Here is a 27,024-nt window from a genome sequence, read left to right as displayed (position 1 = left end):
AGTTAAAATGCTAAAGCCCTTTTTAAGTGTTGATATTAAGGCAATACAAAACTTCAAAACAATCTTGTTTTATCCCCAAATTTTTTATAAAGGGGAAAAACACGAACAATATTAGATTTATATGAAAGAGCCGCGCCCTACAAAAACCAATTAAACTTTTGGGCCCGCATAGATCCGCCCTCGCGCATCCCTGCACCTGAAAAGGAGAATGCTGTTCTATTTGTTTTTCTACTTTTAAAAGGGGGTTTTCAGGCGAAAGCATGGTCCCGATCAACTCGCTGATCGCAGGGTGGGTTTGGTCCATCGGTTGCAAAACATATTTGGTTTTTTTCATGACGTAGCCAAATGACATTATTTTTACATTTATTAAGAATATCTTAGGCAGGGGGGGCCAATTTAGATTCTTATTTATTCGTAAAACAGGAAAAAATGAGTTTATTTATACGTAAAAGGATTAAGAAAAATTTAAAGCTTATCACCCGTCGGACCTTTTTTTTTTGATTATTTTTCAAAAGATAATTTGTTTCTTGTCATAAAAATTTGAATTGTTTATCTATTCAAGGTAAATTATATATATTTGTTTAACTTTAAGTTTATTTATGAAACAAATTTAAACCTAAAACAACCGTTAAGATTAATATAATATAATCCTTGGAAGTTGCAGTGTTGTAATTTCTCTCACAAGATAATCTTTGGTACTTTATATATATGAGCCGCGTCATGACAAAACCACATCCGCATCCGCGCAGTCTGATCAGGATTCATGCTGTTCACTTACAAACTCTATTACAAGTAGAGAAACTGATAGCGAACAGCATGGATCCTGATCAGACTGCGCAGATGCGAAGGCTGGTCATGATCCATGCTGGTCACAAACGCATCATGTTGGTTTTGTCTCGACGCGGCTCTATTTTATTAAAAAAATTTACCTGCACTCTCAGCATCATTTTTCTATTTTGTAATTCTGTCTGTCTTTGTTTTTCTTCAATCTGTTTAAGGCGTTCTTGATCTCTTCTCAACTTTCTAATATAATCAACAGATGCCTTCAATATTGAACCCTTGTTCTGTCGTAAATCACTGAAACAAATTACAATTCTCATACATTAACCTGGCTACATTTTTATTCAACTATAACAACTACTAGTATTTAATATATGTAACAAACAAAGATTATCAGAAACAATTCAAAACATGATTTTTGTTACCAAAATTCTTGTAAAAATTTGTTGATTGTAATAACTTAACGAGGATTTGGAAAACCTGCAGTCACTGATCTATTGTATATCACAATTGTCACTGGACTTCAAAATACTTGGTCTTGAGTCATCTACAATCAACTGTACATGTTACTGCTTGTGTAATGATAACTATCTACATCATGATAACTGTGTACATCATGATAACTGTCTACATCATGATAACTGTCTACATCATGATAACTGTCTACATCATGATAACTGTGTACATCATGATAACTGTCTAAATCATGATAACTGTCTACATCATGATAACTGTCTACATCATGATAACTGTCTACATCATGATAACTGTCTACATCATGATAACTGTCTAAATCATGATAACTGTCTACATCATGATAACTGTCTACATCATGATAACTGTCTACATCATGATAACTGTCTACATCATGATAACTGTCTACATCATGATAACTGTGTACATCATGATAACTGTCTAAATCATGATAACTGTGTACATCATGATAACTGTCTACATCATGATAACTGTCTACATCATGATAACTGTCTAAATCATGATAACTGTCTACATCATGATAACTGTCTACATCATGATAACTGTCTAAATCATGATAACTGTAATCATGATAACTGTCCACATCATGATAACTGTCACCATGATAACTGTCATCATGATAACTGTCTACATCATGATAACTGTCATCATGATAACTGTCCACATCATGATAACTGTCTACATCATGATAACTGTCTACATCATGATAACTGTCTTCATCATGATAACTGTGTACATCATGATAACTGTCTACATCATGATAACTGTCTTCATCAAGATAACTGTCTACATCATATAAATACTACATCATATAACACCAGCATACTCACGGGTCTATAGTTCGAGGAAGTAAGGTACCGAGTTCTTTAATTCTGTCATTTATGTTAAATCTTCTCCTCCTTTCAACTGAAACATTCAACAATAAATAATTTACCCCCATTTTATATACTAAACTAACTTACATAGTATATTCTTATTTTATAACTATTTTAAGGAACACTCAACCTGTTGGTACCTTTTGCTATCAGTACTGTCTGACCAGACTCAATACTGCTGGTTGATCATATTTTTCTACTTTTATATTAAAATCCCTTAAATTTAGAATGGACTGTTCCAAATTCAAAGCTGGGCAAATCCATTATACAATACAGGTTAAGGAATAAAGCATTTATTGTATATAATAACACTTCTAAGTTCCAAACAGTCACCTTCAAAATTCTTATACAATTACTTTACCAATAAAACAAAATTACATTTACCGTGACAGTTTATGACTGTATGGTTAACATTTGTACAATAACATTGACATTAGTTTAAACAGAGCTTCCTCTTTTCCAAACATGACAGAGAAAAAAACTCCATAACTTTCATTTCATATATTGGTTTTTGAAATATCCATTGACTGAGGTCACAACTAAAGTGGACGGCTTAAATAACAAGCATTGAAAGAAAAAGCAACATAACAAGATCAACACATCACCTAGCATACTCAGATAAATCATTATTATATATCAAGTTAACCACTTACTCATATTGTGATTGTCCTTCTTCTGCCTCTCCTTCGCCCACATTCTAGCATCATCTTCAGTGAGGAACGAAGTAGGCGTGGCTATTCTCTGTCCCGGTAAAACAGTAGGGGCTGACTGAGCAGAGGATATAGCTCCACCCACTGGAGTAAATACATAATCATTGGAGGCAGGATTCTGAAATACAGTTAATTAATATATGTAACAGGAAAAAAGTTCAATACTAAAATATGTTAAAAGTATAAAATAAAGTTCAATACTAAAATACATTAAACAGTATAAAGTTACAGGTACATAAAGTTCAATACTAAAACATAGAAACAAAATAAACATAGTAATCACTATCCTTTTTAAAACTCACAAAGGTCTAAAAGCTTGTGAATCAATATCAGTTAAATAAAAGGTAACTTAAATTATTCATACACAATAACAACCAAATAAATACAAGCCAAGTTTATTAAAGACTGTATTAAAGGTAAGTAATTGGGCTTCACTTACTGTAGATGACATTTGTACAAGTGAAGGTGTTATAAATTTGAGATCATCATCAAAGTTCGTGTCCACAGACTCAAGGTCCTGAAGGTCATTGAGTATACTTTCCACCTGTAACCAGTAAATATTATAAATCAATTGTAAATAAATATCATAAAATTATAATTCTGTATATTCTTCTTCAACAAGCACCTAATAGATAATATAATTAAATCTAAATTAAATCTCTATTTCTTCACAATACCTCACTTAAGGTAATTTATGTTTTATTCAATTTTACAAGAAAAAACATATAATTTTTATATTCTTACAAGAAAAACATATATTTTCAACTTTAAAGTTTAGTTTGTTTTTATTTGTTTTGGTTTTACTTACACCACTTCCCAGTTTTACTAGTGGAGGAAGACCTCAGGTGCCCTGAACATTAATTCAGGTACAAACAGGCACATGAGTAGAACCAACAACATTCTATAAGCTAGCTGGATAGCTTTCACACATGCAAAACTCTGAAGACACTTGCCCAGCTCATATGTACTGAGGCAAGTAGAGGCAAGTCGCAAGTGGTTAAAAATCAACAACTTTAACCACTTGGCCACGGTCACCAGGAAAATTCGAGTTTTAAAGAAACAAAGTACATGTATTACATAAAAAAATTATTACAAACACTAACATACTAACCTCGGAGATACTTGTGGCAGTGCTACTCATACCAACAGAGAGTGGACTATCAGGATCTACCGGGGCACTACCACTGTGTGCATGATGAGGGATATCACTGGTTGATGTAAGTCGTACATTCGGCATAGATTGTACCCCAGCATGGTTACCTTGTGATTGACTTAAATACGACTCTATCTGATGCTTTTGTTTTTGTATGACATGATATCGTGTTGGGTTCTCCAATTTTGTTTTCACCTTGAAAATATAAATAATCTTATTATCTAAAACCATTAAAATATACCATTAAACAAAATTAATGTGGCATTAAAAGAGTGAGGAAATTTTTCTAATATTTTTGCAGTTTTGTATTTTACCCTTATCATTTACCATGATCAATTATTGGTCAATCACCATAATAACAGTTTATCTTTTTACATATGAGCTGTGCCATGACAAAACCAACATAGTGTGCATCTGCGCAGTCTGATCAGGATCCATGCTGTTTGCTTACCAACCCTACTACAAGTAGAGAAACTGATAGCGAACAGCATGAATCCTGATCAGACTGCCCGTATGCACAGGCTGGTCTGGATCCATGCTGGTCGCAAACGCACTATGTTGGTTTTGTCGTGACGCGGCTCATATATAGCTAATTCAGCTTAACCTGACAATGACAAAAATGAGCATAATGTAACTTTAATGTCAAAACTTATACATTTATGACAAATTCATTCAAAAAATATGTCTGCAGGAAAAAAGCTCTCTTAAACTGATATGATGGTGTAGAAAAGAAGATTTAGAAATATAACAAAGTTAAACTTGTCTTTTTACAGATATAAGAAACAATGATTTCCTACAGAGCTTTAATGCAGAAGAAAAAATTGTAGAATGTCTAAACACAGAATCAAAATGAATACAAGATTCAATATCCTTAATTCCTTGCTAGTCATATTATAAACTATCATCATTTGGCGTTACTTTTTATAAAATTGTTGTTGTTATTTATACAATAATACAGTTATATTTTACCTGTAGAACTTGTGGGGGGACCTCTGATGTATGTGATGTTTGTGGTGGCATGTCTATACCAGTGGTTGGTATGTACGATGTTTTCAGCGACTGCGAATACTGACGTTCTCTTTTCTCTTCTTCCTCCGCCTGTTGTCGCATAAGCTGTAGCTTGAGATTCGTGCGCATCTGTAACGATGCATTCTTGATCTCTGTTGTTTTTGGACTGAAAAATATATAAGATTATTTATAATTGATTAGTAAATAAGTAAGGAAGTAACGACTTTCTTCAATGAGGCTCTTACACATTCAGTTTCCCGATCCTCAACATATATCGATTCATGATCTAGGAAAAAATCTCAACTAACCTGCGTGACAAATAATGTATGTTGGTACATATTGCATTTCAAATTCTTACATTTGGTGTAACAAGTTGCGTAAAGATGTTTAAAGCATCATTTCCCTATACCTGTTAACATGTGGGTGCAATATAAACATAATTTTTTTTAGGTTCAATTTTAAGATCATGCATTTCTTTACATTATTTGGGGCATATAAAGTTTCTTACACTTTATCTTTCTGAATAATCCACGCTTTTGTAACTAACATTTTATTCCTGTTATACCATTCAATACATTCAATAATGTCACATACTCAAAACCGAAACAACTCAACACGGACCCAATTGTCTAATATCCCTTTTGTAAATAAAGACTAACAAGCAAATTTTTGTCAGCCACTTATCTTCCTTATTCACTCTATAAAAATAAATTAACAATTGTTATTGTCATCTACACATCAAGGTCACTTCACCATACGAAATAATATAAAAACTCTTTTTATTTTGCTAGAATTAATAGTGACATTCTTTCATAGTAAAGATTTATTATCAATAATTTACAATTCTACATGAGGCTGGGATATACATGTAGATTTCTGTATCAATAACAGTATCAAATCTCACCACTCATTATCTGTTACTATCAATTTACCATGTTACCATATTTACTTCAATAAGTCACTATCATACATTACAAAGACTGACTAATACACTAAACAGATACTGAAAAATAAAATATAAATACTGTAACATAGTCTAAATACTGTAAAATAAAACGCAGATTCTGTAACATAAAACATAGATATTGTAACATATAACATGTAGATATTGTTATCTTTATTAAAGTAAAGTATTTTGACTAACAATCAAATATGTCTACCAAACAATTCTATAAAATAATATCTAAAATCTGTCAATAATTCAATAACAAATTCATTAAGAAATTTTATAACTTAAAAATTTGATGCTTAATTAAGTTTAATGTCATTAAAGGGTAAAGGAAATATTCCAGTATTGTATGTTAGCAGGATATTAAAGCTGCCCTGGACAGACACACAAAAATAATAAGATTCAATTTATTGACATTGAGGCATAAATATTGCAAGGAAAAATTCCAAACACTGACCTGATTTCTGTAGATCTGATCAAATTATTAGTCATTAACATAATTTCTATAATCTAATTAGTATGACTCTGAATTTAAATTTCCGATCAAATAAGTGGTAAATCAAGTACAAATGTATGTATACATACTGATGGCCTATTTAACGGACAAATATTAAAGTTTATATAGAATGTTGCCTGGCATTGTCATAGTTTCATGATAATGACTCATCCACATCAAATCTCTTAAATCTAAGCAAATAATCACTCTGTATATATATATATTAAATGTTTCAAAATAACTGTAACAACAACATATGTATAACATATATATAACATTTAACATATTATTTCTGGGTTGTCATCAGGGGCACCTGTGGGCTTAAATGCATTTTTACCTGCCTCAAATCTTAGAGACACCCTTTCTTGATTGTGATAAACCAAAAACACTTGATTTAAATGACTACATGAAGACAATATATCAGATCATTTTCAAAGACAACATAGTAATATAGTATTGTAAAATACTAAATGTTTAGGATAATTTTACAATTATCTAGGTCAATCGAATGCTTATGCAATAATCTCAGTTACTTTTAAATCTGCTCAAACACCAACCAAAAATAATTTACAAATCATACAATACCACAGTAATTATAAAATTGGAAATAAATATAATACAGGCTTTTTTCCATTTTTTTAATTGAAGAAATTTGTATTAAAAGTATATGTTTTTTTCTTACCTTAATTTCAAGTCATTTTTAATTTTTTGGAATTTTTAATATATATGAAATTTTTAAGTTGATTACCTTTTCCGGTTGTTTAACATGAATATTCTATACTGGTGTAAAGGCAAAATACTTTTTGGTTTAGTGAGCTTTAAGAAGGTTTTTAATATTTTTTATAGATGCTAATTAAAGGTAAAGGGGGTGAAAGTTCTAATTTAATTTTTATATGAAAGGGAAAAAAAAAATAAAATTTTATATGTATATAGATATATCATGTGTAAAGTTCATGTAGGTAAACAGTACAAGTTACTACAAATATAAGACATGAATTCAATTATCATCATACCAAATTAGTCAAGCTAAATTCTGTTAACAATTTTTGTAATGTCTCTAACATGTACTGATTAATATACATAACAGTTCACTACATGTCAAATATCTATTGTTGATGCAGCATTACTTGCTTATATAACTTTTACCTATATAAACATATTTTAAACAGCTGTGTATAAAATAATGTTATTTATTTCACATAAAAATCTGAAACTTTGAGTTAGGTATATCAAAGAAAAAAAGTATGAAGGGAGAAAAAAAGTATGAAGGGGTAATAATTTCATTATTTTGAATGATAGGCTTGAACAATTTACCACAAATGCTACATACCATTACAACTTTATAATGTAATATCTTACAGAACCAAACTGATTTGCCACCTGACCAGGCTATTTAATGTTACCTGACTAACTTGATATCCCCAAAAACAGATAACAGAAGTGTACCATGCTAAATATATTAAATGGACATGCCAATATTTTAATCAGGACAAACCCATTTATCATTTTAATGAAAGGTTTCAAAACCTATAGTGACTGTAAAGAGTATAGAATATGGATGAACCAGATCATCCTGCTCTCCCTATTGGTGACATGGGTAAATTCAGTTTGCCACTATATGTTAAGAATAAATATATACAAGTTATAGTAGGAGTTATATAATCAGTTAATGTATAGCTAGTTGTAGTTTATTGCCCATAACATATCAGGTAATATACCATCAAATGTGGGCTTTTGTGTGTATTATATAATACCACAACATTTTATCATGAACAAAAAACCAACAGATATATCAATACTGACATTTAATAGAGTTATTTTACAATTTGTAAAACATTATTGTCAAATAGTTCATTTTTGTGCACACAAGTGACATTGCTTCAGAGAAAATTGACAAAAGGTTAAAGCAGTGTGGAAAATAAAGATCTAAAGATCTACAGTCACTATTGGAAATATTCTTCAGAATCCTTATCAATCAATGCCATGTAACTATTAATTCAACAAAAATAAACAAGTGATCCTAAAATAACTAAATGGGAAAGTTAAACTTATAACAAATTTTTTTTTAAAAGCTTTGCTTGCAGTATTATTATAATGTATAAAACCATCTTAAAGTCAACATATTTTTAGGTCAATGCAACAGATTTGTTTTCATGTTTTCTTTTCTGCTTTTGTTTTTTAAAATAAGTTTATTAGTTAGATAATTTATGCCCTATTTCCAGGCTCATTTTTTTACCTACTTAAGCGATGATTTTTCAAGACCAAATTTTAGCAGCAGTTTTTCTCAGTTAAGCCATAGCCTCTTGATTTTGGGAAAAATATCACAAATATTAATTATTTGGGAAGTTAGAAACTAGTGTAGTTTCAGATTTTTGGTAAAGCTGCAGGAGTTTTAAGAGAATTTCTACTGGAAAGAAACCTTTTAAAGGCATCTGTTATAAAAGGTAAAAAATCACTGTTAAGATATAAACTAATTCATTGACACTAAAAAAAATATTGTTATAAATACAGCAGATTTGCAGAGACAAGATATAATTGCCTCTTGTCAAGCTTGATCAAGTTTATATCTGTATAAATCATATTATATATAGACTTTCAAGTTTTACCAACAAAAGCCTTTACAGTTTTTTCAATATTTGCAACTTAATAATTATTGTACTTGCAGCTTAAACCTGATTTTACCAATTCTTAGAATGAAAATATTGGTACAATAAGAACAGAAAATAAAAAAATCCCCAATAAATAAGAATCAATCATAACAAGTTTAAACAACAAGCAAATATATTGTTAGTAAGAGATTAAAGTACAATTTTCAAGTGTTGTATTATATTATTCTTATCTATCTTTGTCAGATCTAGTAATTAAAATCTAAATAACGCCTCTTCAACTACAGTGGTTTTTATGACAAAACAATTAATTGGTAGTTAAAACAATGAGTAAAATCCTGATTCATCAGACACAATATGTTACATTAACATGTCCACACTTGCCTACACACTTCATAATGTACTTGAAATATTTGTCACAACCACTGTCTCACCCTCTACTTCAACAACACACATAATTAATACATGTAACAACTACATATTAAAATATCTTAAACATGATCTATTGGTAATACAAGCAAACTTCTACGCGTAATAGATTAATAAATAATGTTAAGGACTTAGGTGCACCACACCATTACATTGTAACTGACATTCTCAAGCATGTCAACAAGTTCAAATTTCTTCACCTTTAAAACATTTTATTGTCAAATGACTTGATCTGCAGGCTATTAAATTTTTAATTCAAATTATATATAAAACCTTCTATAGTATATTTTATGAATTATGATAATACATGCACTGCACTGAATTAGAATTAACGCGAATTGATTATACAGAAAGCTGTAAATATTACAGTAGTAAGTCTGCTTTCTGTGCATCTGCGTTTGTGTGACCTTCTATTTCTTGAGAGTTTACTAGTCTTATTTCTATCAGTCTGTTATCTGTTAGTCTGCTTTCTGTGATATTACTTTATGTTAGATTGCCTTCTGTGGTACTACTTACTGTTAGTCTGCTTTCTCTAGTACTGCTACCTGTTAGTCTGCTTTTTGTGGTACTGCTACTTGTTAGTCTGCTTTTTGTGGTACTGCTACCTGTTAGTCTGCTTTCTATGGTACTACTATCTGTTAGTCTGCTTTGCATGGTACTACTTTCTGTTAGTCTGCTTTCTGTGGTACTGCTACCTGTTAGTCTACTATTTGTGGTACTGCTACATGTTAGTCTGCATTTTGTGGTACTGCTACCTGTTAGTCTGCTTTCTGTGGTACTGCTACCTGTTTGTCTGCTTTCTGTGGTACTGCTACCTGATAGTGTGCTTTCTGTGGTACTAATTTCTGTTAGTCTGCTTTCTGTGGTACTGCTACCTTTTAGTCTGCTTTCTGTGGTACAGCTACCTGTTAGTCTGCTTTCCATGGCACTACTTTCTGTTAGTCTGCTTTCTGTGGTACTGCTATCTGTTAGTCTGCTTTCTGTGGTACTGCTACCTGTGAGTCTGCTTTCTGTGGTACTGCTATCTGTTAGTTTGCTTTCTGTGGTACTGCTATTTGTTAGTCTGCTTTCTGTGGTACTTCTTTCTGTGAGTCTGCTTTTTGTGGTACGGCTACCTGTTAGTCTGCTTTCTGTGGTACTGCTACTTGTTAGTCTGCTTTCTGTGGTACTGCTATCTGTATGTTTGCTTTTTGTGGTACTTTAACTTGTTTGTGTGCTATCTCTTAGTTTGCTTTCTGTGAGTTTTCTGTCATTTAGTGTGTTTTCTGTCTTTCCACAATCATTGAGTACACACACTCACCATCTGCGTGCATAATTTGTAAAATATTATTTGTCTCTTGGTCTATGAAGTGTCTCAATCAAATTTATTGTGAAAAGTTCTAGGGGTGAAGTGTTTGCAGAAAAATGGCTTTGGGCAAACTTTCTAAAAACAGCGGTATTGTGGACTGGTGTCACCAGTAACATGGTGTCACAGGGTGAAAAAAAAAGTGCAGCCTGACTGGGACTTGAACCCGGGACCCTGCAATCACCATACCACGTCTCTACCGACTGAGCTATCCAACCACTTATACATCATCTCCCCTAAATAGTGAACAGTTCTGAACCGTGACTTACTCCCCTGCTGAATTGAAATTTGTCCTCCAAACCGGGGACCCTCGGAATATCATACAGCGCCTCTATCGACCAAGCTATCTGGGCGCTTACACATCACACAGCTCCAGATAATTTTTTTGGCCAAGGGGTTTTTACCCCTCAAAATTTAGAGTGAGGGGTAAAATGCAAATTCTGAAAAACTTGAGGGGTAAAATCTGTCAAAAAAGCATTTTGCATTTTTTATAAACAAATTAAACTTATTGTTTTGTTTGTTTGTTTGTTTATTTTCTTTTTTTTTAGAAAAACCTTTACAAATTAAATACTGATTTAATGTGAAACAATACAAAACATACCATGTAAAATCAGACTTCCAGAGTATACTTGAACTCAAGTTTAGGATACACAGCAAAATTATCAGGGCTTCCATTTTCAAAATTTGGAAGTCAAAGACTTCAAAATCTCTGAACAATTATAGTTGAAATTAGAATTAAAGAAACATAAACAAGATTTTTTTTTATCTTTCCTTAAAAAAAAGTATTGATCTGAGAGAAAATTGTCCGTAACTGTAGACTGGGTACGAAAATATTAAGTACAAAACTTCAGGTGAAAAACATGTTATTTTGTTCCAACCACAAAAGTTAAAGAAATTAAAATATATTTTTGTTAATATTGAGGCATAAGCATGTCAATAGATGCCTAAACAAACTTAATACTGTGTTAACTCCTACGATGATTATCTGGCACAAATTTCATCAGGTTGATCTACGGGAGTTACCTCCCTTCTGTATTTCCTGCTACTTTCGTTTTTAACATGCGTTGTTGACAACAGAAATTTTAGTTTTCAATGCAAAATAAAATGGAAATATATTGTATTTTTATGCTCAAAACATTTTCTTTAACGTATCAAATGTTTACACTTCTATTCCTTCACGCATAAATTTTGACATACGAGCGTATTTTCATTTTGTTGTGCGTAACTGTGACGCACGAATTTTGAAAGTGATGCGTATTTTAGATTTTCTATGCGTATTTTACGCTTATACGCACGCTATCTGGAGCTCTGCATCATCTCCCCTAAATCTATCTATCTTCCGTTAATGTCAAACCCCTCACGGGGACGTAGACATGTAAAATAGGGAACAGTTCTGAACCGTGATAATGGCGTTTGAGTACATGTCCTTGCAATCGTGGCCAATTAACATCATTTATCAATCATTTATCAATCTAGATCTCATTGTCAAATTATTATATTGCCTTAAATATCAATAGTTTGAATTGATATCCTGCTTTAAGTAATGGTGGGATAGTATAAATACATTAATCTTTAATTTCTTGTAACATTAATTAACAGATTAAGACTGCTGTATCAAAACATATGGGTACATTTATGTATTTCCATTAGATAAAGTCAGATCTTTAGAGTTAAGAAGACCCCTAAATCTTTGTTTGCAGATTTTTTACATCACGCATAAATCAAATATCTGAATGTAACTAAAATATGTCATATTTTGAGACTAGTATCAACCCAGAAACAAATGTGTCCTTTATTTTGACACAATGACGTCAGACTAGATTAACTGAAACAAAAACAAGAACATGTTTGAAGCTGATTTTTACCTTGGAATGATGGTGTTACTTTTCAATTCATAGTAATTTCCTTCTGTTGGATTATCATCCGCACAAAGAAGACTGGAAAAGTCAATGTCAATACCAGAATCTGCCATTATTTGCGGTTTATTTACCGGGATTTGCTCCTTCAAATATTTCTTACTCCACCATTGAGGAATATTTCAGATAATATCATCTGATTGGTCCGTGAAAACAGGTGATACAATCTAGAGTTTTCATTGGCTTACTGCTCTAAAATGTTTCTATTTTAAGATATTCGTCACGAGTTGGAAAATCCCAAAAAGCGGTGTAGTTGTGATAATATTTGTTTGTGAAAATGTTCAGGATAAAAAAGATTAACGTATTGAAGCAAAATAATGTTAGAAAAACAACAACAGCACAATTTATACAAGAATAAGATAGAAGAAAATTATTTTTCGAAGACATATCTTTAACTTTATAACCCGAAAAACATGTGTACGATTAACGAAGGTAGATCTACATCTTAGTAATTTACCTGGCTTATATGTAAGTACAGTGCAAGCACAATCATAAAATCAAAGCACAGAAGGCGCTGAATTTGTTTGGGTCTCGGAATGTCAGAAAGGTAAAGGTTGTGAGATTATACCAATTTGTTTGTAAAGTGTCACAAAATTCTGTTTCCAGTGTTATAACTATAGTAAATTGGCTATAAAACTAATTGCAACACTGATATTAAATTCAATGTTTATTTGACTTAATCAATTAAATTTAAATAAAAGAAATTGTCAGAACTGGGATTTGAACTCCGGACCTCTCGCTTCTATAGCGAGCGTGTTATCCCCTCGACTTCGGGGAGTTATAAGTTCACAGTCTGAAGAATACCATATTATTCTTAATTCTTATTATATATAATTTCGATATATATTTTGTTCACGGTAAACCTGTTGTTTAACACTGAAGTAAATAATCATGGAGCTGAATATAAGCATGTATATCTATAAGAATAACACAATAATAGAAATCTTCAAATCGGGAACTATTTTTTCGTTACGATAATTAATGCGCCTGTTTACGCAGTGATCTCCCCTTAAATTTTTGGCGTTAATGTACATATGGAGCCCGAGGGAAGTAACCGCTTCCAGGAGTTTGGACTACTTTCGGCATTTGCAAATAAGAACACCAGGGTCTGAAATTTCGCTACCATTATTTGTTTGGTCTGACGACCAAACAAATAATAAAACGAATAGGAAATAATATTAGCCTACATAATATGCGTAGTCCCAGGGTCTTTCTAATATTGAAAGACCTTGATAGGCCATATCTTAGATATTTAAGATCTTAATTACAGTTATTGTAATATAAATCCAGGTTTCTACAAATATAGATATATAGATCTACTGCCATGGGTCCTTTTTGCAACTTTCCAGTTTTATTGGTGGAGGAGGGCCTCGGGTGCCCAATCCTAGCCCAACAAATTGTACGCTAGGGCTTTTTATAATTTATAAGACGGTCGCCTTCATAGATCTACGTAACATTTATAAGTCTTGCAGTCTAGATCTAGTGCTCCTCCGTGCACTATTGCAGGTACGAAAGGGCGCATGAGTAAAGAGACAACCGACGTTCTGCTACCACACATGTATTACACATTATAAGACAGAATTTTTTTTTTTAATTGAAAAGACCTTGTATATATAGAGAGCTGGTACACCATGCATATTCTATTGGTGTTAAAACATCTGCTTATATGCTAACTAATCCAATGTTGCGGTATCCAGCGAAAATTAAACACTCAATATTTTCTCACCATTTTCATCAAACTGCAATTGATATATATTTTATTTTCTTCAGAGCAAACATTCCCGCCAGTCCTCAATTTCTAGCATTAACGTTTCATCAATGTACACAGACATGCTTACGAATACATGTGAAGATGGTAAATAAGCGTGATAACTCGTGATAACAACAAAATATTAGTTTTGATGATTGTCTCCCCTTATTGGTATCAAGCATAGATACGGGGTACCGGTTAAAATATTTGACCATCTTGTGAGCGAATGATATCTTTACTTATCTAACACAGAGTGAGAGACTATGTCACTTGTTTATTGTAGCCGTGGATAGAGAGAAGGTGAAGTGAAGGACGAGTAAAAATTGTGTCAATAACAACCATAATAAATTTCGTGATAACGCCCGATTTTTTTCACTTTCCAACTCCAAGTCAAATGTACTCGCTTGTTTTATTAAAACCTTTAGAAATTAATAATCAAATTGAAAGCAATAGACAAGTCTTTTAAACACAAAGTTATCAATGTTAGATGACTGTTGATCAAATGTTAGCTAATTGCTGTTGTACAATGGCATAACGTAGATCAACTGCTGACTGTTTTGACTTACATAATATAAAATGCTAGTTCAACTTCACATTACGTAATGATATAATATATATTGCTTACGAGAGCTTTATCAAAGGACATAACGTGGATGAAATGCTTGGTAGCTTGACTTGTCGCATTGAGATTTATTATAAAAACGTTCAATTACGAATATATCGTGTGGATCTAATTTAGAAAAGTCCAGAATGAAACATAGCTCTGTTGAAAAATGAATGCAGCATAGAGAAATGTATATCAATTTCATATCAATTGCATGCCTGTGTTAAAGATCCTGTATGTTTTGTGAATGATATCGTTACTGTGTGTATACCACACTTGCAAAAAGTTATACATTTATATGTATATAATTATGCAAATAAAACAATTTTCAAGCATCGAAGAATATGTAAAATGTGTACTGCAAATATTTGTGCACATTATATTTAATCAATAAATTATATGCATTCATTTCTTACTTAGAATTTGTAGAAAATAAATTTCTAATTACCCCCCCCCCCTTTATTTACATGAAATGTTAAATTGGGTAATATCTTTATAAATAATGCTTATTGCAACTTACAATATTGACAAATCTTAACTTGAGCATCATATTTATGAAATAAAACCATGGAAAAAATGTGTTACAGGATCTAAAAACTGAAGTAATTAACATATTATGTACTGTCACTATATATCGTTGTTCTCGTGTACATATGTAATTATAATGTACAGCTGTACAGTATATCATATAGTATACTGTATAATAAACACACATGTATGTAAAGTATGTTTGTATCATCTGATAAACACACCATGAGTACCATTTTATTATCTATTCTTAATATTTTGAAATGACTGTCCTGTATCTATAGTATTAAATTGACCGATATTTTGTTTTCTTTAAACGTACTTCTGTTAAATTTGTCGTTGTGTATGACACGACAAAGATACAAAATTTAGTCATGAACGACCCGGCCCAATGTTCTACAGACATCAGATAGTATTTTAATAATTACAGTTCCAACAATATAAATATTACTGTCGCCCTTGTACTAGGGTACACTGTCTATTTCTGCTGGAAAGTTGCATTTTATGAAATATGATATCTTAAAAAAAGGCAATTAATATATGTAAGAGTAGTTGTCACCGCAGATTAAAAACAATAAAAAACATATTGGTAAAGAACCGAGGATCATGTTCATAATGGTGTGTAAATAGCAGCAATGTATGCGTGCATCCTGAAAAACAGCTATTATGATCAACAACGGAAGCTGTTAAAGACGTTTGCTACTTTTTTTTTCATTTTACATAGGATCTGAAAAAGTAAATAGAAAACATCTTTAGAATGATTGTAACGGGAAAGAGTAGGCAACTCGACAAGGGGAACAATAAGCTACTTGAAAGAGAGAACCAATAGGCCTCTCGGCAGAACAATAGGTTACTCGACACAGAGAGACAATAAGCTACACGACAGAGAGAACTACTCGACAGAGAAAAAAGGGCTACTCGACAGGGAGAAACAATAGGCTACTCGACAGAGAGAGAGACAACAGGCTACTCTACAGAGAGAACCAAAAGAAATCTTATGTTAGGTAGTACTAGTAATAAAAAATTGTCAGACCATTGAATGTATATTATTGTACTTGAATATCGAATGAGTAATAAGTGGTTTTTGTATACTGTTTTATTTATTTACTTCTTATTTTGACATTACTATGCCTGTGTTATTTGTTTTTCCAATAATACGAATTAAGCTTCACTTTATTGTCTTCATTTCTACCATACAATACACAATTTGTTTGTTGATATATTTTGTTACATGCCATATGTTTTATGCTTGTGATTATATATGTCATATAGTATGACCCTTGATTGGTGAAATAAAATTATTCTATTCTATTCTATTCTATTCTTGGCAGAGAGAAACAAAAGGCTACTTGACAGAGAGCAACGATAGACTACTCGACAGAGAGCAAAAGTAGGCTGCTCGACATAGATAAACAATAGGTTACTCGACAGAGATAAACAATAGCCTACTGGGTGGAAAGAACCAATAGGCTACTCGACATAGAGAAACAATAGGCTACTCGACACAGAGAAACAATAGGCCACTCGGCAGGGAAAAAAACAACATTTTACAAGATAGAGAGAAACAACAGGCTACTCGACAGAAAGAAACAATAGGCTACACGACAAAAAGAAACAATAGGCTGCACGACAGAGATAGAAATAGTCTACTCGACAAAAAGAAACAAAAGGCTGCACGACTGAGATAAAAATAGGCTGCACGACAGAGATAAAATAGGCTACTCGACAAAAAGAAACAAAAGACTGCACGACAGAGATAAAAAAAATAGGCTACTCGACAAAAAGAAACAATAGGCTGCACGACAGAGATAAAAATAGGCTACTCGACAAAAAGAAACAATAGGCTGCACGACAGAGATAAAAATAGGCTACTCGACAAAAAGAAACAATAGGCTGTACGACAGAGATAAAATAGGCTACTCGACAAAAAGAAACAATAGGCTGTACGACAGAGATAAAAAATAGGCTACTCGACAAAAAGAAACAATAGGCTGTACGACAGAGATAAAAATAGGCTACTCGGCAGAGAGAATCAATAGGCTATTCGGCAAAGAGAAACAATAGGCTGTACGACAGAGATGAAAATAGGCTACTCGGCAGAGAGAAACAATAGGCTACTCGACAAAATGAAACAATAGGCTGCACGACAGAGATAAAAATAGTCTACTCGACAAAAAGAAACAATAGGCTGCACGACAGAGATAAAAAATAGTCTACTCGACAAAAAGAAACAATAGGCTGCACGACAGAGATAAAAATAGGCTACTCGACAAAAAGAAACAATAGGCTGTGCGACAGAGATAAAAATAGGCTACTCGGCAGAGAGAAACAATAGGCTATTCGGCAAAGAGAAACAATAGGCTGTTCGACAGAGATAAAAATAGGCTACTCGGCAGAGAGAAACAATAGGCTACTCGACAAAAAGAAACAATAGGCTGTACGACAGAGATAAAAATAGTCTACTCGACAAAAAGAAACAATAGGCTGCACGACAGAGATAAAAATAGTCTACTCGACAAAAAGAAACAATAGACTGTACGACAGAGATAAAAATAGGCTACTCGGCAGAGAGAACCAATAGGCTACTCGACAAAAAGAAACAATAGGCTGTACGACAGAGATAAAAAATAGTCTACTCGACAAAAAGAAACAATAGGCTGCACGACAGAGATAAAAATAGGCTACTCGGCAAAGAGAAACAATAGGCTATTCGGCAAAGAGAAAAAGTAGAAAAGCAGTAGACAGTTGTGAACAGTAGGCTACTCGATTGACAGTGAGCGGAAACAGTATGATATTCGGAAGCTGAAAATAGTAGGCTAAATAAAACCGTAGCTGTATATATCAGGCTATTGAACATTTGGAAACAATAAGCAAATTGGCAGGAGAAAATTGTCGACCATTTGAAAAGCGGGAAACAATATGCTTCTTGGCAGCGAGTAAACAGTAGGCCTCTTTACAGCGGGGAACACTTTGATATCCGAGAGTGGGGCAGTAAACTACTCGACAGCGGGAAACGGTAGACTACTCGGCAGAGTACACGACAGAGGGAAGCAAAATTAGTAGCCCTAAAAAACAGCGGAATATGGTTGACCACTCGGCAGCGGTATAGGCATCTTAGTGGTGCAAAAGGTAAGCCAGACGGCAGTGGAAGACAGATGACCACTTGGTAGCCGGATAAGATAAGCTTTCTTGCCATTATACATGTAGAATAAAGTATTGAATGTTATCGTTTTCAGTATGCACAGAGATTCGATGTCTTATTTGTTTGCATAAAAAAGTATAGTGACTTAACTGGTTACAAATACTGTTTAAGTTTTGAAAGTCGCAAACAACAAAAAAATCAGATAGGAGGTGCTTTATATTATGTCACTTTTGATAAGATCTGTTCTAACTTAAACGCTGCCTGTATAGGTAATATAGCGTTGATAACCAAATGCCCTAAATAGTTGTGAATCTATGATATTACATAACAACGGATTAACGAATAAAATCGCAATTTATTTTCGTTATGCAAACATTTAGTTTTGATTAAGGGGACATATTTTAAGTGGAATGCATCCACCGATATATACGCAAGACACTTGAAAGCTAACCGGTCAAAAAGGCAATGTTCACGAGAAGTATAAAAATCACAATATGGAGACGTATCCTTGTTATTTATTATTTATATAATTTACTATATTTCAGAAAAAGAAATTAATTATACTTAAAATGTATTTGAGTTAATAGAAAAATCAATTAATTATCAAGACTTATTATTATACAGAAATACAAATATATAAAATATTTTACCATTTAACTATACTCGATGTCAAAATTTCGTTCTACACATTTTGTCTCTTGTCGTAAACAGTATAATATATAACTGAGATTCTCTCAAAGTGCTGACATTTAAATAATTAAACAATTTAACATTGATGATAGAATATATGTATAACATAAATGTATTGTAATAAAACATACAGCTACATATTAATTACATTTCATATAAACCAGTATCCTCATTGTGTGCATTAGCATCAAGTATTTTCATCAGAGATCAAAAAATGCTCTCACCACTGGAGTTTTTACAATATGGAAGAGCAGCCTGACAAATACAGACGGGATCTTATATAAATTATAAATACGAAGAAATGAACGAGATAACTTGTCATTGAATTAAATCACTCAGCTAAAAATCCCGGAAATCAGACATTATCAAGCATAAGTTGAGTCAATAACTCTAAAGTCGTAGTTATAATGAGACTCTAATTGACTAGTAGTAATACACTTAACGCGGAGAGATAATTGGTGTCAGTGTCTGGTCATATATAAGACAGAAGATAAACACTCACATAATTTTATGAAGGTGAAGGCACTCCTACAACCCATCTAGAGACCCAGCCTTATAGATAATTTAATATCAATTGCTTTTTTAAATGCTTTAATGTAAGATAAAGGTTCTTATATTTATTTAATGCTTTAATGTAAGATAAAAGTTCTTATATTTGGAAGATACAACCTTTTGCACAGATCCCTAATCTTATTTATAATACTTATGTAACTTGTTATGTCTCAACCACAAGTTAAGGATGTGAAGTTATATCAAACATCGCGTATGTACTTGTTAGACCTATTGACTATGTACATTACTTTTTATACTTTAATTGCAATGTTCAAGCCCTCAAATATTGTTATTTTTTAACTTTGTGGTTTCAAATAAAAGAGCAATGCGTGCACGGTCAAAAATCTATTTACAAATGTAAGCTTGCCCACTTATGACTGCTACAAAAAATTATACGGTACAGCAAAATTTCATGTATTAAAAGTTGAATAACAAACAATGATTTTCGGTGACATGATACTACTTAACACTTAAGATTTTTTGTTTATTTATTACTACGTTTTATGCTATAGTTTGTACAAAAATACCAATGGGTTTTGTATATTCTTATAATTTTAACACGTGGCATCAATTTTATACTGTGACTGTAAAGGTCCTCGTTTAATTTCTCAATAATAAATGCCTTATTAGGGTCATCCACATAATTCTTACATTTTAACTATATATATTACCAATGAAATAAATTTCAATATTTAACCTTTAAGATAATAAGATCCGGGAACAACTTCTTGAAAACTGTACTTTCATTTTTTTTAAACAAATACGTGTGTGTTATCTACGCAATGCCATTGTTTGTATTTAACAATAAATAATACTTTATTGTACACGCTTCACATTTTATTTTTTTTTAAATCCGGACTTGTATTAAAGTTAACAGTACTTTCTTGGAATGAAGGCAGGATGTCTGGTAAAGTCTATCAGGTTTACATTGCTAATAAATCTGGCAGTATGGCTTGATTGTCCTGGCATAATATTACCACTACTTGTATAAATACACGATGTGAAAAGTAAATGATCTACGGGGACTTTATCAACTTCTTCAACCATGTAAGAAGTGAAGGACATTTTAGTACTTAACGTCCTTCACTTCTCATGTAAACCATGATGACATTATTCTGATGAATGATTACTTGGATGAAGCGCGTACTGCAGACGGCAGTATTTATGAATTGCAAATAGAAACTATTCACCTAAATACCGTTGGTTTGAATATGCATTCAGTTACATATATATATGGCATAAAATTTTGCTTTCAAATAATTGTTACATGCTTGATACTAAACAAATAATGTATAGATGCCATATAATATAACTTAGATCAATTTTCTGAAGGCCCAGATCACAGTTGTCATAAGACTACAATAATATAAATACCGGGATAGATCTTCTGTCATTTTAACTGTGACATTATTTCATCAGTACAGCAAATTGTAGACGAGCAGTCCCTGGAGGACGAAGTTGTAATATAAGAATGATAATTAAGTCAGCTTACTTCAACAAGAAACAATCAATAACACATCTACATACAATATAATGTTAAAGTCCTGACATCTTACAAGTTAAAATTTTAATCAGCAAAAACTATTGTCAATTATCTATCAAATATTATATTATATATTCAAGATTCAAAATATTTTATTTGGTAACGTAAACATGACGTTTCTTGCTGCACAAACACACACATACAATGATACAATAAAAAATTGTCAATAAAACACAATTTTATAGACAATTGTAATAACAGACAATATAATACACATATAGTCGGACACGAAAGAAAACGGAAGATAGAAAACAAGGAGGTCGAACCAGTGGAGAAAGTATATAACAAGCCTGTCTTAGATAAGATAACTTCTTTGTGAACAATGAAGAATTGACACTTTGAATCGACTCCTGATGCATGTTTCGGGGTGAGGGCATGATATGCTGCTAAACTAGAAATCGTGGATGCATGGTCAACACATGCATTGAGATACATTTGTATTCCAAAAGTCTGCGGAATCAGTTACTGCTCGGGAACCATCGGCACTTTACAAACAGATTTTGCCCTCTCGGAATTACTTCACCGAGTAAAATCCACTCGAGTGAAAAAAAGAGTACACATCAAGATACTCCTATAATATCTACTCAATTAACTGCCATTTGTAATGGATTGTGAAGTACGTCAGCTCAATTTGAGGGTAACGCCGTCACTTTAGGATGCCAGTATCTTATCTTACTCAATGTTTATGTTGACCTTGTTATAACGACGAAATATTTGAATTATACAAAGAGATCTAATTATGCGAGCCATTATCGACCACCCTGATTGTTTTGTCTTAAGACAGCCAGCTGAGATTTTAAAATTTCTAGATCAAATTTAAACATATTGTACATATTGTATGTATTCGCACTAAAACTACAATATATACATAATCGTCACGAAGTGGTTCACCCAAAGTGAATTTTTTGTTGTATACTCTTGCTTAAACATCATTATCAAACTTCATTTTGTATTATAATACAAACTTATAGAGGAATGCAATTCTGTGTTATCACATATTCTATTTTGTTTAGTCAGTATTTCGTTGGACTAATGTATTTAATTTATACGAAGAATGTTCAATAAAAAATACGTTGTTTCGTGAAAATCATGGCCAAAGAAATTTACCTCGAGTAAATAGAAATAACTGTCTTTCGTATTGTGCACATTGTTTTGTTTGCTTGAAATAAGGGCCAATAGCTGCTCGGTATAAAACACGCAGATATTCACCGGAAACTATCGAAATATGTCACATGCATCTATTTCTTGATGGACAGCTAAGTTTAGAAACGGGCACATACAGCTTAAAGATATTTCTGGGACGGCAAAATTCTTTTAAAAGATGCCCGATATGTAGTCAAGCATTGGCCCGTATATGATAAATTTGTCATTAGCACAAATTGTGCACTGTATTTTGAACAAACATATTGAGCAGATGAAGATAAATGCAGGATAAATGTCGCATTCGTTGACAAATGAGCAAACGTTAGACCTTAGACAAAAACCGAACAACCCCTAAAAATTGATATATAAAAATACCGGCATGACAAGAAAGATGTTGACTGGTGATGAGAATTGGGTTTACTACGTTGAACATAGACGTAATTGTTCCAATTAAATTTGGGACACCAAAAATGCAAAGCGCCCTTGTATTGCATAAATAAGTTACATAGGGAAAATGATTTTATATGTTATTTTCTTTGATAATAAGGGTCCGGTCTAGACTAAACAAAAGGAAAAATGGTAATAGGTAAGTTGTGTGGAAATGTAGCTCTCAGAAAATTGCAGGACTGCTGTATAATATTCATCATAAAATAGGACTCAAGTACATCCGCTTCCTATATGACAATGCACCCGCTCATTAGACACATATTGTGACTGAATTTACACATCAAACTCAGCCCCATTTGACTTGTTTTCCTTTTCCCAAAACTTAAATATTATCTATTTTGAAACAGATACAATTCCAGAAATATCATATTGTCTGCAATTTATCACTATCTAATAAGAGAAATTACCATTGCAGAGTATAAAATGTGCTTTAAGGAAAGTTGACAGACTGAAAAGGCTGGTGGCGAGTATTTTGAAGCAAATTATCAGAACTTATAAAAGGGTATTTTGACATGGTGGGACTGGAAATAATATGTCGAGATAAATGTTACATTCGACGTATGTCTACATCAACAACATTTGTACAAAGTTTCAGATAATTTCCGTTTTCCATGATTTCTATTCTAATTGTTCAAAATGACATAAAATTGAAAAATTGAAAAGCGTTGCAACAATTTTCATCAAAAAGCACAGAATACGATTTTATATATTTCTTTAAGTATATTTTTTAATTATCTTTGTATGTCTTTCTGTTTTAAGGGCCCAGCTCATTTATGTAAGAAATTCAAATCTTATGTGTTTAAAGCTTTAATACCTCAGTGGAGTCCCTTTAAGTTGTTTATATACGGCAAGTGACTTAATTTTTTGGTACATTCCTCGTAGATTAAGACATGTTGATTGACAACGTTTAAACTATATACTAGTAATCATGTGAACATGTTTATCAACAAAACAATATTTTCACAATTTAATATTATTAGGAGATATTATATGTATATTAATTAAAATCTGTAACATTATCTGTTTCTTTAGGTCGTGCAAAACAGTCAGTGTGACTGCAATGTGATGACAATATTGTCGGTGACATGAAACTACATGTACATTGAATTTATGTTTTATATTCAGTTATATTAGAGGTAAGGCACGAAACTATGATAGCATGTTGCAGTTAAAGAAATATATATATACTTCGTGTGCATTCAATTTTCAGTCAATTTACCGTATTCAAACATATCACATCGATTACATGTAACTTCATGTAACTAATAACATTTATTTAATGTTACTTACAACATGTATTTATTGTAAATCATAACATCAATTTCTTGTAACCTATTACATAATTATAACATCAAATTGAAGTATCTTATAACATCAATTATTAAATGTATTTTATATATTTGATGCATCTTTTAACATGTATTAGAATGTGTCCTCAGACTGTTTGAATTAGTAAATTAAATGTGATTGTGATGTAATGTATAAGTGAATCGGAGTTGCAGTTTCTTGAAAAGCAAGGGCTTTGATTAGAACGACCAGCTGAGATGCCACCGAGCATGGTACGTATACCAACTGAACTGAATATTTTAAACAGTTACCCTTTTATATATAATTAATACTAAATGATAAATCGATCCACGATATGCGAATGAAAAAAAAATATTTACGAATGGTAATTGCTATATATACTAGTATTAAGGAAAATAACACATCATCATAGTCGGTTCATAAACAAACAAAGGCACGGTTTAGGATTGATCAGGGAAATTATTTGCATACAAATGCAAGTTAATCTATTGTCGCGCATAAATGTATGCAAACGTTACGTTTCTTTACAAAGTCTGAAGAATATAATTGTTTAGTTATTTGCATGAGATAAAACGACATTTGTTTTCATTCTGAAAGTTTGAGTAGGCGGCTAAAGGAAATCGGCAGAATCAGTGATGGGAATGAAGTATTATAGGAAATCGAATCAGTTCTTACGTTAAAACTGCTTCATGTTCCCGATCACAACCGTATAACACTACTCTCCAATTGATGGTTTGGGGAAAATCAATGTCGTTAAATTCGGTATGGCAATATCGGGTTCGTATTTTCCTCGCACGCTATAGAAAGTATAACACGCTATATATAACAATTTTGTTATATTCAAGGTCATATATAGTATATAAGGACATACATGTTTATACAGTATATGAATGAAACATGCTGATAAATAAGATGTTCCATCATCACGAGCGTCAATTTAAACTATTTCTCAATCATGAAGGTAACACTATCTTGCATACAATGATAACCAAATTATGAAAGTCAGTGGCTAGGATACACTGGTATGATAACGTATACTTGGGTTATACTTATATCATAATTAAAACATAGACATGGATGTGTACATACCTTTTAACTACTCGAATTTTTTCTATCCGTCCACCTTTGATATTGTTATTAGTATTGTTAGTTAATAAAGATTTTTGTTTGAGCAAACTTTTCAACATAACACTTTTTTCCCGACCCCCAGACTCTTTCTTTCGTCTCACCACGATCACAGTTTCTGTTGGATCAAAATTAAATTTCGCCTGACTGTCAGTATTTTCTTTAGGAATTTCTGGACTCATGGCTCCACGGTGTGGCTCTTGGTTATTACTTTGACCCTCGGGGTCAGGCGAACATACTGTAACAACCATTGTCAAATATCATAAATCCTTCCAACTTCCAAATAAAAACAAATGAAGAGAAATAATTTCCTAACACTCACACTACAGGCAAACTGTACTACAGTACTTAATACCCCTGAAATAGAACACAGTCAATATTAACTCCATAATTGAAATATCCTATCCATATTGTATTTAACAAGTTATCAGTTAGTACTCCTGTGAAATTTGAAGTTTAACCATACTACAAACTATTAAAATTGCATATCTATATTCGCCCTACATAGAGATAGCCACACTCTTTCGTTGATCGGCTAGGGGAGATACCACCCCTTTTCTTATTATATCTGTCTTCTAACTTACTAGCTAGCTAGCTCAACGTTTATCAATATTGTGCAGCAAGCACGCTTAGATGTTTCCCAATTTTGTTTTCACACACAGAAAAATTGACAAAGTATTAAGCTAGCGTCCTGTTAGTTTAGTATGATCACTATATCATTAACAAAGAGTACACTATCAATTTAGCGATTACAATCATTCATCATCAACAAGTAGTCTCTGTTTGTATAGTTTACCTTTACTGCTGTATTATTTAAAACAGTATCACGCATGTACTAGATCTTAGTTAATACAAATTAAAATACGTTCTATATATAATTAGTGCGATATTATTTCAAAATGGTTTGAATATACATTAATTTTTTTATCATACATAATGCAGCGATTTGCTGTGATTTCCACTTAAATAGGTTCAATTTTGATTGATTCTTTTACTAACTGTGTACGCACGCAAGATGAAAATGGTTTGTAATATTATATGATATCAACCATTTCGAACAACCTATTTTAATATATATATTTGGTAATTCAGATAACGAAATGTATTGCGGAAACATTTTTCATTTGGCCTAAAATAATTGCAGTACATGTATATACTTTGGTATTAAGTTTAAAGTCAATGTTCGTCAATATGCTGAAACATAAAACACCGGAAAATAATTATCAACAAACTTCATTTATATGATTGAGCCGTGTCACGACAAAACCAACATAATGGGTTTGCGACCAGCATGGATCCAGACCAGCCTGCGCATCCGCGCAGTCTGATCAGGATCCATGCTGTTCGCTATCAGTTTCTCTACTTGTTAAAGGGTTGGTAAGCGAACAGCATGGATCCTGATCAGACTGCGCGGATGCTGGCTGGTCTGG

At 32.4% G+C, this 27,024-nt stretch overlaps 1 protein-coding gene across 1 annotated transcript; it reads right to left on the bottom strand.

The window, feature by feature from the left end:
- Positions 1 to 137: 137 nt before the first annotated feature.
- Positions 138 to 26,313, bottom strand: LOC132758695 (microphthalmia-associated transcription factor-like). Its single transcript, XM_060750389.1, has 8 exons — positions 25,559 to 26,313; positions 4,983 to 5,187; positions 3,972 to 4,208; positions 3,300 to 3,404; positions 2,804 to 2,978; positions 2,106 to 2,181; positions 878 to 1,077; positions 138 to 196 (listed from the first exon to the last, which is right to left on the bottom strand). Exons 1-8 carry the CDS (start codon positions 25,843 to 25,845, stop codon positions 138 to 140), a joined length of 1,344 nt encoding a protein of 447 aa, XP_060606372.1. The 5' UTR covers positions 25,846 to 26,313.
- Positions 26,314 to 27,024: the final 711 nt, after the last annotated feature.

The sequence above is a fragment of the Ruditapes philippinarum genome, unplaced genomic scaffold (assembly GCF_026571515.1).
Source record: "Ruditapes philippinarum isolate M1 unplaced genomic scaffold, ASM2657151v2 ctg1650_1_1_1_1, whole genome shotgun sequence".
Taxonomy (NCBI): domain Eukaryota; kingdom Metazoa; phylum Mollusca; class Bivalvia; order Venerida; family Veneridae; genus Ruditapes; species Ruditapes philippinarum.
This window is presented reverse-complemented; position numbering and strand designations above follow the sequence as displayed.